The sequence below is a fragment of the Populus nigra genome, chromosome 11, assembly GCF_951802175.1.
Source record: "Populus nigra chromosome 11, ddPopNigr1.1, whole genome shotgun sequence".
In the NCBI taxonomy this organism is placed as follows: Eukaryota; Viridiplantae; Streptophyta; class Magnoliopsida; order Malpighiales; family Salicaceae; genus Populus; species Populus nigra.
This window is the reverse complement of record NC_084862.1, coordinates 3629802-3647830: the sequence shown is the minus strand read 5'-3', so window position 1 is coordinate 3647830 and position 18029 is coordinate 3629802. Positions and strand designations below refer to the sequence as shown.

The 18029-nt window shown below is 32.3% G+C and overlaps 2 protein-coding genes across 2 annotated transcripts; both read right to left on the bottom strand.

Annotated features, from left to right (window-relative positions):
- Positions 1–314: 314 nt before the first annotated feature.
- On the bottom strand, positions 315–4538 carry LOC133668550 (protein NRT1/ PTR FAMILY 5.10-like). Its single transcript, XM_062088470.1, has 4 exons — positions 4291–4538; positions 3981–4198; positions 1353–1894; positions 315–1231 (listed from the first exon to the last, which is right to left on the bottom strand). Exons 1-4 carry the CDS (start codon positions 4391–4393, stop codon positions 415–417), a joined length of 1680 nt encoding a protein of 559 aa, XP_061944454.1. The 5' UTR covers positions 4394–4538; the 3' UTR covers positions 315–414.
- Positions 4539–6972: 2434 nt separating this feature from the next.
- LOC133668549 (protein NRT1/ PTR FAMILY 5.10-like) lies at positions 6973–13181 on the bottom strand. The gene is made up of 4 exons (XM_062088469.1): positions 12784–13181; positions 12474–12691; positions 8132–8676; positions 6973–7920 (listed from the first exon to the last, which is right to left on the bottom strand). The coding sequence occupies exons 1-4, from the start codon at positions 12950–12952 to the stop codon at positions 7104–7106; spliced, it is 1749 nt and encodes a 582-aa protein (XP_061944453.1). The 5' UTR covers positions 12953–13181; the 3' UTR covers positions 6973–7103.
- Positions 13182–18029: the final 4848 nt, after the last annotated feature.

Below are 18029 nucleotides of genomic sequence, written 5' to 3'. Positions count from 1 at the left end.
TTTAATCTCTTTAAAAATTTAACCTCCATAAATCCAAAAATAATCACATACATGAAACATAAAAATAAATATTGGGATGGGATATAGGATTTCATCAGTGTCTTAGCTAATATTATTTACATCTGATTTATTTTTTCATTTCAAAAGTATTTTAAAATAAAATTAATTTTTTTTATTTTAAATTAATTTTTTATATATTTTTAAATTATTTAATATACTAGTATTAAAAATAAAAAAATATATATATTATTTTAACATAGGAATCGAACTTACTCAGATTAGTGTTCTTGCAACGCAAGGAAAATCTGCATAGCTCAGATGAATCTTCAATTCTTTCTTTTCCCTTTAAATAATAATGATCTTTTCGAAATCTCTTTTTGTTTACCGATTGGCAGTAACGGCGAGAGAATAAATCTAAATTGCTCTTTCCCTGTTATAAATGTATGATCTAGCAAAATACAAGTAGGCAGAGAATCCCAAAGCACTGAGACCAGCTAGCAGCCAATAGAAATAATCAAGGTGCGCCCTGTTGAGATTGTTAGCGAACCAGCTCTCTTGACCATCTCCACTTGTTGCTTTATTGATGGTAGAGATAAGAAAGGTGCTTAAAAAGCTTCCTATTCCAAAGATACTGAGGTAGAGTGCGATACCCAGACTCCTTAGTTCCTTTGGGACCTGATCATAGCAAAATTCTTGAAGTCCAACAATGGTGAGCACATCAGCAACACCGCATAGGATATACTGAGGAACCAACCACCAAATACTCATTGGGACTGTCACTTTTGGAAGGTCCACCAGCCCATGATCTTTGGCGGTTTCAAGTCTCTTCATTTCAACAAGAGCTGCAGTTACCATGGAAATCGCAGAGAAAACCATTCCTGTTCCAATTCTTTGAAGCATTGTGATGCCAGAAGGTTTCCGGGTTAGACCTCGTGATATAGGGACAACAATGCGGTCGTACACTGGAATAAAGATCATGATGGCAAACCCAATGAAGGTTTGAAGTGAAGCAGCTGGAATTTTGAAGCCTGAGGCAATTTTTCTGTCCAGCGTAGCCCCTTGCTTTGTGAAGAAAGTTGAGGTCTGTGCAAACGCAATTGCATAAGCCAAACTTGTGATCCATATTGGGACAAGTTTCAGCAACGCTTTTGTGTCTTCTACATCATTGACACTGCACTCATTTTGATCTACCAATGAACCATCTGGTGCAAGCAACGCTTTGTTGAGGAACCTTTAAAATAGGAGAAGCTAGCTGTGTTAGAATTCATAACAGCCTTTAAATGGAGAGGTGCTGAATGCTTGTTCTAGTCAATACATTTTCTAGTCATTAAAGAAAAACTTATTCCTCTTACTTGAATTGTTCCGAACATTGATCCCACAGGCAAGCATCCTCTTCACTAGGCATAGCCGAAGGAGTGTTGTGCCGGTTCCTAATCGCTCTAACAATCACTCGGCCAATTCTCATGAATGGATTTTTCCCGTTCTCTTTGGCACTATACCTGTAAGTTCTGCTTCCAAGCAAGAAAACAAGCAGGGCAGCTACCAACACAATACAAGGGATTCCAAATCCCAGGGCCCAGCTGAGGTTATCTTGGATGTAGACCAGCACGATGAGTGTTACGGTGATGCCAACTGATATGGCGAAATACCACCAATTGAAAAACGAGCTCTTGGCTTTACTCTCCTTCGGATCTTGCCCATCAAACTGATCACCTCCGAATGCCTGAACGCATGGCTTGTGCCCGCCTTGACCAACTGCTACTAGATATACAGAGAAGAAGAACAGTATTACTTGAAACCGAGGAGGAGCACATAACCTAGCATCCTTGGTGCTTCGACAGCCATGAAGGTTAACAGATGTTAGCTTGGCTGCAAGTGTCAACAAGCCCAGTCCCTGTGAGTCACCCAATTCAGGTGGATTATGATTAGTATAGGAACTTAACAGTTATAAGACGACCATGCATAAAATGAACATGTCCTTGAATTTATTCGATTTATTTTTTTTTCCATTGTTTTATTTTTTAAAATAGAATATTTTACATTTTCTATTCTTTATTTTATCTTAACTTTTAAGTATAATTTTAGCTCCTTCTTGGTTTATAAGCTTCATAATAACTATATATTTTTTATTAAAAAAAATAATAGAAATATTGAGTCCGATTATTTATTAAATCAGATCCAAATGATACAAGACCTAAATTTCATCTAATTTATTTATTAAATCAAATAAAAATAAAATCTAATTGGAATGAGATATCTCAAACCCTACGGGTCGTATCGAATGAAATTCTCATCCATGACGACATGTCACTCCGCTGTCTACTCGGCCCAAAAAAAAGAGAGAGAATAAGAGAAGTGGACGCCCATCATGTCATTTACCTATTTATGGACAGAAGACACGAATCACACGCATGGAAAATCCACTGGCATATTATCACCTGGATTATAGTATTTTAAAAAAATATTTAAAAGATTTATTTTTTTATTTTAAAGTAATATTTTTTATATTTTTATATTATTTTAATATGTTGATGTCAAAAATAAAATAAAATATTATTTCAATTTATTTTTAATTAAAAAACAATTTAAAAAATAACTATTATAACAAGATTTCTTATCAAGTTTTGAAAAATAGTCATATCATTCAACCATTACAAGATTCTGTCGGTACATATCAATTAAATTATAGACAAAAAAGATTTTGTTGATAAATTTAATAATAAATTACTGATAGAATTATTCTGTCGGTAATGTTGTTGGTATTAAGTAAATTTCTAGTAATGAATAATTATACAAGATATTTCATATAATTATTTAAATATTTAGTTTCAACTTGAATGAAACTAGAGGGATGCTAGGTTAAATAATCAAATTGTTTTAATCAATTTTAAATTAGTAACGGTCAAATATACATAAACTAGATAATTGAAAATATGAGCATGCAAGTCATGAGATTGGATAAGGTCCAGCTGGTTTGTTACATAATACATGTCCTCACAAAATGTGAAGAAGTCATATGACTCATTAAATGCGTCTAACGAGTTCAACTCTAGCGTGATTGGTGTTTGAAAGTATGGAATAATTGTTTTTTAAATTATTATTTATTTAAAAATATATTAAAATAAAAACAATTTAAATTTTTTTAAAATATTTTAAAATCAGTACATTAAAATAATTTCAACATTAAAAAAACTAATTCTAAATAAAAAAAATTATTTCTTTTTAAGACATCATTTAAAAGGCAATACCAAACAACACCAAAATCTACTATGTATCAACTATTACAGTTATTTGTAACAGGAAATACTAAACAAATAATATAGAAAGAATATATTTTTTATATTTTTATTTTAAAATAATATAAACTTAATTTATTTTATGTAATTATCTCTGTCTTTTTAATTAAGCAAACACATTTTTATTTTTTAAAATATATATTTTCTATTATGAAATACTAATTAAATACAATTTTAAATATATTATTGAAGATAATGCAGTTATACTGTAGATATTGTTGAAGATATTGCAGAGATTCTACCATTAGATCATTGCCTAACATAGTTTATTTGTTATCTAATTTAGATATAATTGTGTTTTTATTATTAGTATATAATCTTAACAAGATTTATGAGAGAAATTATGTGCAAGATTGTCTTTTCTTGCTGCATGATTTCCCTGCTATGTATAGATTTGTACAGCCAAAGAATGATTAAGAATTCTGTATCCGCAAATAAATGTCTCAAAATTCTTCATATATCAAAATTTAATCTAAAATTACCATCGTGAAAGCAACTAACCTCTCGTTCAAACCTCCATAAATGAAAATAAATTAACCGCTGGTTATTTGATATGAATAAAATTATATCGGTTGATTCGAACTCGCTGTAAATATGACCAATCATGTCCTAATATTGTCTTCTGGGATTAAGAAAAGTAACCTATGGTAAAAAAATAGGAGAGATGAGAGTGAGGAGGCTGACCAAGATGTAGATGAGAGAAGCGGCAATAATAGTCCGGTAACGGCCAAGAAAAGAGTCGGCCACAAAGGCTCCTAAAAGAGGCAGCAACGTGGCCGTGCCGGACCAGGTATTCACATTGGCGGCGGCACTGGCCGTGGACTGACCAAGAGGACCCGTCAAGTACGTTATAAGGTTCGAAGATATCCCATAATATGCAAACCTCTCTGCAACTTCCACAGCTACACAAACACACAAGAACTGCAAAATTCAATTACCAAGTTTCATCAGAAGCTTCAGCTCATATGACGAAATTCTTGAAACACGGACGTACCTATGATGAAAGAGGCCGATCTCCAGCCACCTGAGGTGGATCGGTGAACTGGGTTGCCTTTGTAGTCGACGGAGCCATTAACAGTGCCTTCTGCTGCTTCCATTACACGGGTAGGAGTGCATGCTATTACTCCCTGTGTCCGAGTAAATATTTGAGAGATAAGGTATAGTAAATTGTCAGCTAGTTAGCTAGCTGCTTATAAGCAAGCCAGATGATAACTATTTACCTGATAAAAAAACTGCCAGTTGACCCAATCTTGCTGCCATTTGTTTCTTAGTCTCCATGAGCTGCCATTTTCTAAGTTTCCATAATTGCAAATTGGGACCTACCATTGTACGTCCCAATAAATTTGGTGTTTTTCTTTTAAATAGCATGTCTAAAAAATTTAAAAACAAACATACTTCAAAATAAATAACTAATTTTATTTTTATGTGTTAAAAATATTTTTAATTTTTTTATTTTAAAGTAATATTTTTATACTATTATCAAATCATTTTAATACACTAATATCAAAAATAATTTTAAAAAAATAAAAAAATATATTCTTTTAATTCATTTCAAAATAAAAATCACTTTAAAAGTATTTATAATCACACTTCTAAACATGTTCTAAGATTAAAGGGTAGAATAAATGTAAACGTGATCTTTTTATATATATATATATATATTAAAATTAGTAGGTTTGAACAAAGTTAAACCGAATCAAATTAATCAAAAAACTAGATAAACTTGTGTTATTAAAAACAAAATTGCACTATTAGGATCAAATAGGTTGTGTTATTTTCAATATCTTAACCCATTACACCTTACTATTTCTAAAAAAAACTAAATTTATGCTATTTTTGTCAAATTTGTTTATAAAAAAAATGCTATTTTAAAAAAATAAGATTTCTTTTTTCTTTTCCTCCTGTTTTTATTCCCGCTACCAAAACGAATTTCTTAAAATACTAATATGCATATAGTGCTTCCTTATTACTGTCCTCCCCGCTTTTTCCTTCTTCATGAGGGCTAATTAATTAATTAAGGCTCATAAGACTCGCATTTTATAATTTATATGTTGGCGCATCAATTTAAAAAACATTTTTCTTTATTTATTATGTAATGGTTATCAAAATTATGGGTAAAAAAATTTCGATTGGGTTAAAATTAAATCAAGAAATTTTGATTGTCATGCAGTAAAAATTTTTTGACTGGGTTAAAATTAAATATGAATACTTTTTTTTTTATTATTATTGAATTTGACTTCTTATAATCATATTTTACATCTTATTTCTTTTCAAATTAACTTGTCGGAATTCAATGTCAAACTCGGACAACAAACTTACCCTCCCCCCACAAGTCTCACTTACTTAAAAGTCAACCCTCAAATAATTAATTATCAGCCCTCTTTACGACAAAAGGACACACCAATATTCAAATTCTTTCCTTTCTCTTTCAAAGGACTTAGAGATAAAAATATATTGAAAATTGAAAATTTGTATTATAGATATAAAAATTGTGGTAATAATTATTTTTTAAAATATTTTTTATTTTAAAATATATTAAAATAATTTTTAATACCAGCTCATCAAAACAAAATAATAATTTTAAAAAAAAAATCAATTTTTTTTAAAAAAATTATCTGAAACTCAATTGCGAACAACCTTTTTACTGAAAAGGAAAAAGAAAAGAAAAAACCAACTCAAAAGGCACCCATAGATTGTCTGAAGTCAGCTGCTTTAATTGACTGATGAAATCAGTCACACAGTAAACATCAGAATCATATTATATGTCAGTCAATATTGTAAAGTTACCCACGATGAAAAACCAGCGGATTTCCATCCACTGGATTTGGATGGACAAAACGGCCGGCCTGTGGTGCCATCTGAACGGAGTTTCGGTGGCCATTTGTGGTCTGTATCCATACTCTCGATGCAGCAGCAAGCAGGCCTTGTATTCCCCTTTTACCATCTCCATATAGAGTTTTGACACTTTCATTTGCTTGTGTTTGCCGACATTCTATATTCGTATGCTTTTCAGTAAGCTCACGCACGTCGTTTTCTTCGTTTAGTTGGGTTCTCAAGTCTCTGTCAATGGCGTTTTACTACTTGCATAAGTGCGCATTACAGTGACCTTTTCCTCTTCCCTTTTCATTTCATGGAGAAAAGGATAATTAGGTTTCATTTTGTTAAAACCAGACTCTCCATTTCCTTCCTCAAAATCATAAATATTTTCTTCTGGCCTTCGAATTTAATTTTTTTTTATTAATATGGATATCTGGATTAATTTATATTTATTTTAATTAATTTTATAAATTTTAAAATTAACAATTATATAAATTTTTCATAACTTTGAAGAAACTCAAACTCATTAAGTTATATATTTTTCATTTATGCTTAATAGTATTAAGGTTTTATTGTACCGCCCGGCTTTCTTTTTGTTGGTCTGATCGGTCTAGGTACCTGGATTTTTTTATACAACTCTTTTTTTTTAGTTGCTTAAAATCAATTATAATAAAATAATTGAGATTATATTCAGAGTTTTATTCCTTTAAATAATATTTCATTTTAGTTTTATTCCTTTAAATAATTTATTTGGAGTGAATTGGGAAGAAAGAGAGAAGAAGAAACTAAAAAAATAATAGGGGAAAACATGTAAATGAGAAAAAGAGAAATAAATTAAAGAATGAAAAAATTAGAAAAATTATGGGAAAGAGATTTTATACATTAAGAGGGGAAAATTTAATTAACTATAAATAGCAAGAAGGAAATAATATAATTGTACATAAAAAGCACTTCTTGAAACTGTTTGGCAATAACGGTAAAAGAATAAATCTAAATTGTGTTTCCCCTGCTATAAATGTATGATCTTGCAAAATACAAGTAGGCTATGAATCCCACTGCACTAACACCAGCAAGCAGCCAGTAGAAATAATCAAGGTGTGCCCTGTTGAGATTGTTGGCGAACCAGCTCTCCTGACCATCTCCAATTGTTGCTTCATCAATGACAGAGACAAGTAAGCTACTTAAAAAGTTTCCTACTCCTAGGACACTGAGGTAGAGTGAGATACCCAGACTCCTTAGTTCCTTTGGGACCTGATCATAGCAAAACTCTTGAAGTCCAACAATGGTGAGCACATCAGCAATACCGCATAGGATATACTGAGGAACCAACCACCAAATACTCATCGGAACTGTCACATTTGGAAGATCAACCAGCCCATGCTCTTTGGCAGTTTCAAGTCTTTTCATTTCAACAAGAGCTGCAGTTACCATGGAAATTGCTGAGAAAACCATTCCTGTTCCAATTCTTTGAAGCATTGTAATGCCAGAAGGTTTCCGGGTTAGACCTCGTGCTATAGGGACAACAATGCGGTCGTATACTGGGATAAACAGAATGATGGCAAACCCAATGAAGATTTGAAGTGAAGCAGCTGGAATTTTGAAGCCTGAGACAATTGTTCTGTCCAGCGTAGCTCCTTGCTTTGTGAAGAAAGTTGTGGTCTGTGCAAACACAGTTGCATAAGCCAAACTTGTGATCCATATTGGGACAAGTTTCAACAACGCTTTTGTGTCTTCTACATCGCTGACACTGCACACATTTTGATCTACCAATGAACCATCTGGTGCAAGCAACGCTTTGTTGAGGAACCTTCCACAACAGAAGCTGCTGTGTTAGAACTTAAAAGAGACTTTAATCAAGAGGAGTATTGAAGAGTTGTTTCATTTAATAAATTTTCTATGAACCAAAAAATCAGTAACAAATCCTCTTCATCTTAATGTAAATGCTTCCTTTTTGCTGAAGTTATGTCACCTCCACTTCATTTCAATTCTTAAAAAACGAACAAGGTTATTTTTCTTACTTGAATTGCTCGTGACTTTGATGCCGCTGGCAAGCATCCTCTTCACCAGGCATAGCTGAAGGAGGAGTTGTGTGTCGGTTTCTAATTGCTCTATGAATCACCCGACCAATTCTCATAAATGGATTTTTCTCATTCCCATTGACACTATACCTGTAAGTTCTGCTTCCAAGCAAGAGAATAAGCAGGGCCGTCGTCATCACGATACAAGGGATTCCAAATCCAAGGGCCCAACTGAGGTTATCTTGGATGTAGACCATCACGACGAGAGTTAAGTTAATACCAACTGATGAGTAAAAGTAAGACCAATTGAAAAATGAGCTTTTAGCTTTACTCTCCTTTGGATTCTGTCCATCAAATTGATCAGCTCCAAATGCCAGAGCACAGGGCTTGTGCCCACCTTGACCAAATGCTACTAGATATATAGAGAAGAAGAACAATGTTACTTGAAACTGAGAAGGAGCACTTAACATGGCATCTTTGATGTTTTGAAAGTCATGAACACTGTCAGATGTTAGCGTGGCTGCTAATGTCAACAAGCCTAGTCCCTGTGAATCATGCAACGCAAGTGGAAGATCATTAGTATTGGAACATTAGTGATGATACGACATTACAACGAATATTCCCTGCGTTTACTCTTAAGTAAGAATGCATCAGCTTTAACACCGTATCAGAGCTGTAAAGAACCTGTTACCTTTGTCTTGCTGCTGCTCCTGTCGTCCAGATTGTTTGCTGGCTTTTATCCTTACAAGACTTTTGCTAACTTGAATTACATAAACACTCTTTTACTGTTGTTGTTTCAGCCTTTTATTGCCGTCTTTTGTTACAATTTTTACTTTTATTTTGCTATGATATTGCTTTTTTTTTTTTTTTGCCAATGTTTTGCTATTGTTTTCGCTGCTGTTCTAGCTGAATTTTCTGTTATCCTCACTATTGTTTCATTGCACTGTTGCTTGTTTGTAGAACTATAATCTTCATGCCATTTGTTGTCGCATTACTACTGTATTTCTCTGATTTGACTATCTTTTATCAATATGATTGAGTCAATAAACTCAGCAACACAATATGGATCTATATTCTTGTCAAGATTGATGAAGAAAATGATCGTAGAACACGAAAGAAGGAGATTGATAAAGAAAATGTGTGTGTATATTCTTGTCAAGATTGGATGATATATACTACCATGTCAGAAGTGATATTCTTTATACAAACTCATTTCCAAAACCACCTCTTTGTTCTCATGTTAACAATGTCAACAGTGTTTCTATGCTGGTCGCTAGATCTGGAACTGTTGCTTTAACTGCTACTTTATCACCAGACCAAACATTATTAGTTCCTTTTCTATTCAATAATCTTCTTTCAATGCATCGGCAAAGGAATTAAGTTTTATAGTATTAATGTATCCATGCTCTTGTTTTTTTCAGGATATCAGCAGCAAAAAGATTGGTGGGTGTGGTGCTAAGAGAGAGGGGCTATATTACATCGATGACATCTACTTCAACAAGTGTTTGTCTACTATGGAATTGGGTTGTCAATAAAAACATTTATTTCCGAAATTATTTTTAATCTCTGACTTTGTGTGTGAAGCTTATATTTTAGCTAAAAATCATCACATGTTAGAACCGCCTGTCCTGGACTTGATAACCATACTAGATTCATGTATTTTTTTTTAAGTATAGAAATTCACTTATAATTGTTCTAAAAACATATTTATTTTGTATTTTCATCTTTGTTTTTTTAATCAAATATATTTTTATCTTTTTTATATTTTTTTTTCTTCTATTTCGGGACATTAATCACATGCATCCTTAAAATTCATTCAATTTTTTTTTATTAATCTCTAATTTTAGTGAAGAAATTATCTACAAATTTGCAAAAATTAAAATAGTTAAAAGGATACTAAGTCTTTTATATGTACGGTATTTTCTTTTCTTACAACATAATTAATCAATTCAAAAGTTTTCTCTTATAATCATATATTTTAAATTTTTATATATACTAATAGTTATAATATAGAATAAACTCTCAATGTAACAAACTTTAACAATTAAATCATGCAACAACATCTTAAATTTAAAAAAGCATGAACCCTTTTAAAAACTGCTCAACACTTGGATGGAAACATAAAATTAATATTTGCATCTATAATACATATAAAAAAAAGTTTATTTTTGAAGATTTGAAATAAATCACTTAGACCTCAATATGTTTTTTCATTCTTTCCTCTTCGAATATAACAAATTTATAAAATAAGTTGCATAAACAAAAAAGAAGTTTGCAGCTAAGTTCTACTACATATGAATGAAAAATCTTGCTTGAATGAGCCGTACTTGTTTTTGCAATCCGATCATGCTTTTGAAAAAAATTAAATTTTTTAACCCAAACATAGGTCTGACAGACCTAGACGAGCAGGTTTGACATAGTTGCCAAGTCCAGGCGCTTGGGTCTGGCAAACCATGCCAGACCTAAGGTATGTTGGTTTGGCAACCATGCCAAACTCAAGGTGTTTGAGTTTTGCAACCATGCCAGACACAAGCGTCTTCGGTATAGTAAACATGTCTAATTTGACAAACAATAAACAAAGAGAATAATTGTGCACTTTAGTTGTCAAAAAAGAAAAAAAAAAGAAAAAACATAAGCAATCGATCATCGGCAGCAATCCAACCATTATTTTTCTACATGCACCACACCATATGAAAAAGGGCACAACTGCATGTCTAGTTAGACGGTGGATGGCCAGATTTGATCACCAGGAAGCGTCATACACGCCTTCTAAATGGCACGGGTGTCGTCCACTCGCAGGAACGTGAGGAACACGCGCCCGTAGCTTTTCGATTAAAAAATAACAAATATATCATGAAAATACTAAAAAGTCTCCTATGTTCCTCTTAATTGCACAAAATACTCCTAAAAGCAAAGTTTTTTTTTTTATCTTTTCTGAGGCTAAAAACATTATTTGACTGCACTTAAAAATTGAAAAAACTCGAATACTTTTGAGAAAAAAAGTTAAAGAAATATTTATTCACTCGTGAAAAGATAAAAAATTAAAAGTAAAATTATTATTATAATCTAAAGTAAAAGCTAGTGATCTTTTATAACTCCTCCACAACATTAAACTTTTGTTAGATATATAATATATATAACATATAATGTTTTTAACTTCATTAAGAAATACCACAGCAAAAAAACCAATATCTTGTAATGGTATAGCTTTTAGCCGTTTCTAAGTATCTTTTTGCCCGCAACAAATTCCGGATTAGTTTTTATGAACAATCCTGATTTATGATTGTCACCCGACCAGAACCGACCGGTATCCGCTGTTGGAAAAGAAAAGGGAAAGGACGTCGATGTCCTTTCCAAAGTCTCAAGTAATCCACATATAAGTTTAACCACATTTATTTTAAACAAAAATAATATAAAATTGATTTGATTTGATTTGTTTTATTCAACGAGTCCATTCATGATTAAATAAAATATTACTTCTTATTTTAAAAATAAAAATAGATTTTTTTATATTTTTTAAAGTAATCTTGAAACAATTTTATTTTTAATTAATGGTAACGAAGGTGACTAGGTTTAATAACCTCCAAGTTAACAACTTTCCGAGATATTCAATCAAATTATTTATTTGATCATGAATTTTAAAAATGATCAAATGTACATAAACAAAGGAATTAAAATATTACATTTTTAAAAATGATCAATCTCGTGGTCCCAAGGTAGGTAACCTGTCACATGCTTGTAATAATGTCCGCTACAATCATGTAATCATATTAATTTTACAAGGCTATTTTGATGAAGATAATTTACCTGATTAGGTTTGATATTTGTTCTTTAAATATTAGTATAGTTATTAAAAATTTATATAATCATTAACTTTAAGATCTGTAAAATTAATCAAGATACACACAAATTAACCTGTACATCCACGTTAATAATAATAATAGATATTTATGAGTATTGTAGTTGTTATTTTTTAATATATTTTTAAAAAATTATTTTTAATATAAATATATTAAAATATCTAAAATTATTAAAAAATTAATTTAAAATAATTAAATTTTTATAAAATAATATTTAGAATACAGTTCCACACGCCACCTGATTATCCCAGAACAAGCAAATCGAACGCACGACTCCATAAAATTGTGTCTTCTTAACAAGTGTGTTAAGGTAGAGGTGTACAGTAAGTTGATCAATCGAATAAAATTTATACTGTTCGATGAAATATATGTGAATCAATGGTCAGATTTCATCACGAGAGCAAGTAAATAATTTAAAAAATAAATAATAAAAAAATCATTGGTGGTGAAAAAATAGGAGAGATGAGAGGGAGGAGGCTAACCAAGATGTAGATGAGAGAAGCGGCAATAATAGTCCGGTAACGGCCAAGAAAAGAGTCGGCAACAAAGGCTCCTAAAAGAGGCAGCAACGTGGCCGTGCCGGACCAGGTATTCACATTGGCGGCGGCACTGGCCGTGGACTGACCAAGAGGACCCGTCAAGTACGTTATAAGGTTCGAAGATATCCCATAATATGCAAACCTCTCTGCAACTTCCACAGCTACACAAACACACAAGAACTGCAAAATTCAATTACCAAGTTTCATCAGAAGCTTCAGCTCATATGATGAAATTCTTGATACACGGACGTACCTATGATGAAAGAGGCTGATCTCCAGCCACCTGAGGTGGATCGGTGAACTGGGTTGCCTTTGTAGTCGACGGAGCCATTAACACTGTCATCTCCCGCTTCAATTAGAGGAGCAGCGGCACTGCTTCTTTCGGTGCCAGATGAAATATTTGAAAGATGAGAAATTGTCATGGGTAGCTAGTAATTAGCTAGCAGCTGCTTCTCTAAGCCAAATGATAACTATCCACCTAATACGAACATGAAGACTGACTCCCTTTTGCTACCTCATATACCTTAATCTCCATAAGTTCAAACCTGTTCCTGCCTGGACTCTGTTATTTATATCTGCATTCTTGTTCACAAGTCCTCTTGTTTTCTCTTCATTTTCCGGACTTGTCTCTTCTCATATGTTAAGAGAAGATTGATAAAGGAGATATACACTACCAATTCATCAAAGAACGTGACCCGTGTTCGTCCTTCAGGCCCGTTTAGTATCGTGGATTGGGCTGGTTTCTCCGCAACACCAATTTAAAATTTTGACTGTTTTTATGTTTAAAAAATATTTTAAAAAAAATTAAATTTTTTTATTTTAAATTAATATATTTTTTACTGTTTTGGTATCATTTTAATACGCTGCTATCAAAAATAATTTTAAAAAATAAAAAATATTATTTTAATTTTTTTAAATAAAAAACAATTTTAACCATACTTGAAATACCCCATACATGCTATTAAAAATAAACAATCTAATAAAAAATATTTTAAAAAATAATCAATAGAAATTTGCAACTCTTAAATGCTTCTCAGCCACTCTCCCTGCTTTTTTATTAGAGTTGCTTCTTCGTACTGTTGAATTTGTCATTACATAGACCAAAATAAACTTCAGATATATAAAATCATCTCCTGGAGAGACCCATGGATGCATCTTCAGCTGCATTTGGAGTTTGGTGAGTTTGCCATTACACAGATCTAGTCGGCCGGAGCAGGAAGAGACCCATTTTTTTGGTGAGTTTGTATAATGAATTATACCCTTCTTCAACGCTTCCGCAAAGCTCAAATTACAATTATGTTGGAGGCCATGGTTTATACCTTATATAGTCGCCGGACAAGACACGCATGGCGATCTAGTTTATAGGTTAGGCAAACGTCTTTTTAGCAAGGCAAACAAGGCAGTGGAAAAATATCAGTTCTTTTCTTATTAGATATTTTAATAAGATATTCCATTATTACCTTAGTTATTAAACCCGTCCAGGGTTGACCCGGTCAAGGGGTCGAGTCCCTGGTTTCATAGGTCAACCCGGATCAACTCGGGTCAACCCGAAAAAAATAAAAAAAAATTAAAGTTTTAATATTTCATATAAAAAAATCCATGTAAATATAGATTATACATATTATGAAGTTTAAAAGAATATTTTAAAAAGTTTTTTTATCTCACATTAAAAAAATATTATGTTAAGCTTTTAAGTTAAAGTATTTAAACTAAAAAAGTTTTTTATCCCACATTGAAAAAACATGATTTTTTCTTGGGAACATAAAGTATATATACTAATGAGTTTCAAATCCCACATTGAAAAAACATAACATTTTTCATGGGAACGTAGAATATATATATAAAAAGGCTTCAAATTTCACATTGAAAATATATTATGTTATCCTTTTAAGTTGAAGTATTTAAAACAAAAAGTTTTTTATCTCACATTGAAAAAACATGATTTTTTTCATGGGAACATATATATATATATATATATATATATATATATATATATATATATACATATATATATATATATGAAAGGGTTTCAAATCTCACATTGAAAATATACTATGTTATCCTTTTAAGTTGAAGTATTTAAACCAAAAGGTTTTTTAACCCACATTGAAAAAACATAACTTTTTTCTTGGGAACATAGAATATATATACTGATGAGTTTTAAATCCCACATTTGAAGAAAAAAACTGGGTCTCGTTCGGGTTCGTCCGGGTTTGGCCGGGCTGTTGCCACAACCGGTTTTTTATTAGACCCGGACCAGTCCAACCACTGGATCAGCCGGGTTCCAGGTCGACCTGCCGGATCAGGCCGGGTTTAATAACAGTGATTATTAGTCGAAAGAGTCCCAGTACATTATCAATTCCTTAACACATGTAAAAATTATAAACATGAAAGATTGGGCCAGCTATTCGTGAGAAGAAGAAGAAGAAGAAACACTAGGCACATTGAACAGTATATTCCAGATAACATTCTGCCCTTTCCATTACATTAAAGGAAAAAAAAACTAATTCCGAAGTTTTTTTTTTCAGGTGTTGCACGTAAATTAAGAGAGAGAAGAGGGAAGGAAAGGAGAAGAAAAGGAAAAAAATGGTGACCAAGCCCTAATGTCTACTCATCAACAGTCAACACATGTTACTCTAGGAGAGAGAACTTGTGCTAATGAAGCTGCGACCAAGGCCCCACGTTCCACTTGAATGTGGCAGGGCAACTTTTATTGAACAAAAACATTGACTCTTTCGTGAGTGCATTATGTCATTTATGATATTTTTTTAAAATAATTTTTATTTAGATTTTTTTATTTTAATATTAGAAAGTCAAGATCGTCTAAGAATGTTGTCTTGATTGCCAGTTTAAGACATGTATTATCCAACACAAAAAAACATTAAACCCCTACTGCTACCTTTTGGCAGATTCTAAAACATTTTATTTCATGAAAAAAAATAATATCTAAACATTTTTTAAATATCCAGAAAACATTAATAATAACTTCAAAATAGGATTAACCAAGCAAAACAACATTTTTCTTAATCAACTCACATAATTGCTAAAAATAAAATTACACCAAAAAAATATTTAAAAACACCATTAAACATACAAGGGAAGGCTAGAGGTGTGCCTTAAGGATATCACCTACTAGATTAGATGAGGTTTTATACCTTCAAAACTTAAAACAGTAGCCGCTACTCTTTTGCTCACTTTTGAAAAGAATTTTGCCTTCAGCAATTTCAAACCTTTCAAAGCTAATGAGACTCTTGTGCTAGGCTCGTGAACCTTCAGAACTAGGGTCGCTTTTAGTATTTCTCTCCTTTTTTCTTCTCATACCTTTTCCCTTTTTTTTAATTTTTCAGGGGATATTATTTATAGGTTTTTCTAGGCTTTTTAGTGGATTTCATCAAAGATTAATCAAAGCTTAGCCATTTGATCAAAATGAGAGAGTTTTGGATAAAAGTTAACAGCTAGAAGCACTTATACTAGGCTAGTTTAGCAATGGTGGTTTTGGTCTTTGGTGGTTTTGTTAGACTTCGAGAGCAATGAGCCATTTTCTGGCATTTTGATCTTGAGAGGGAGGTTTTAAATCCCTTAATAAGAAACATATGAGAAGCTTTCAAGTGTAAACACACTGAAAAAAACTCTTGAGGTGTGTGGCGTGATGGCAAAGGGCTTGAGATCTGCACAGCAGATCTCAAGTTCGAGTCAGGGCGTGCGCCTCTTGTAAGAGCCTGGAACAGCCGAGGTTTTACTCGCTCACCTGGGCCAACAAAGTGCGCTTCCCAGGGGGTGAGGTTTCCTCTAATCCAAAAAAAGAGTAAACACACTGAAAAAGAAAAAGGGTGGTTTTTTTTAAAAAAATAGGTATCACGGTCAAAGCTGATTGGGTTGGCCACTTTCAAGGCTTCACTAGAGCAACTTCAATGTAAACATCATTGAAAACCGCCTAAAGTTGGTAGAGAAGGTGCACACCTTTCGTTTGGATCCAACCTTACTCAATTTAGAGGTATGTAACTTCACATTCATTCGTTCAAATGTGTCAACTCGATCAGCTCAGAATCTAAAAATACAAGGAAAGTTAATTAGGGACAGGATGTTAGAGATTTTTGTGGAAGAATTAGGATGTAAACATCCAAATTCATGGGCATAAGATTGTAGAGGGGGTGTTTAATTCACTTGAGATGATCGCAAATGCTACATTCATTCGCCTGAACATGCTCACTCGATCAACCAAAATTATTAATGAAAGAGATGAACAGTGGGTAAATGACACGTCGTCTATGTTAAACTCTAAAAATTAGGGTTTTTTAATATGGGATTTGGCCAATTTTTATTTGATCCCTACTCTTTCAATTCTTTTTAATTGCACCCGTAATTATCTTTCAACTTTTAATTGCATGCAATTGCACCCTACCAAATTCAAATACCATCCTCGGAGTTCAACGTCTTTTACGGACGAGTCATTGGTTTTTAATTTGTTAAATTTCATCCTTAATTGACTAAAAAAAATCAATTCCTTTCAATTTGACCCTTGATTTAACCAATTTCTACCCCTAAAATTATGCACCACTTATAGGTTGGTCCTTAATCTTGGAAATCTACAATTAAATCCTTAATTGGCCTCCAAGCTTTAATTTGTTTACAATTAAGCTCCTAATTTGACCAATTAAACCTTTCAAAAATCTAATTTTAATCCTCAAACTTCAATTTCTTCCGATTAACACCCAAAATGACTCCAAAAACTGATTTTCCTTGCAAATAAGTTCTCAATAAAATTAATTAAGACTTTCAAAATTCTCATTGAGTCCTTAACCATCCAAATTTATATTTCTTTACCTCAAATAAAAATATATTCACCAATGGGACCTTTAGTCAGTTAGAATTGGGTTTCTATTTTTGTCAATCTTATACATTTTAGTCTCCAATTTTTTCACTTGTCATCTTGATCCTCTACCACCAACTTGCGCAATCTTCTAGGCTTTCTTCTTATATTTTTAGATTTTCTTCTTCTTTTTTTAGGGTCAAAAGTGGGTAGCAACAGTAGCAATCATAATCATAAAAATTAAAATATTGAAGAATACCTATTATGACTTTTAACTTTACATGGATCTTGATAAGACTAAGTGAAACTAGCAATTTATGATATTAATTGTGAACAATTTTTATTTATTAGTTTTGAAATCGTGGAAAAAAATCGCACAAAAATTGAATTTTTCATGGTTGGATTAATAGATCGTGCAATTAGGCTTACCATTAGTTGATGGGCTTGGCTGGTACATGTAATTTCACCTGAAAAAGATAAGTTTTAATTTTTTTTTAATGTTTAATCAATAGATGTATAAAGAGGAAAAAAAATAAACAAGAAGAGAAAAAAATCAAAGGCTCAAGAATGTATATCTACGTGTGTTGGCTTAAAAATTGTATAATGGCCTAGCCTAGTTAGGTTTTTGGCTAGATTTTACGAAACTTGGATTGTATGGCCTAGCTTGTCTGGTTAGGAAAAAATATTTT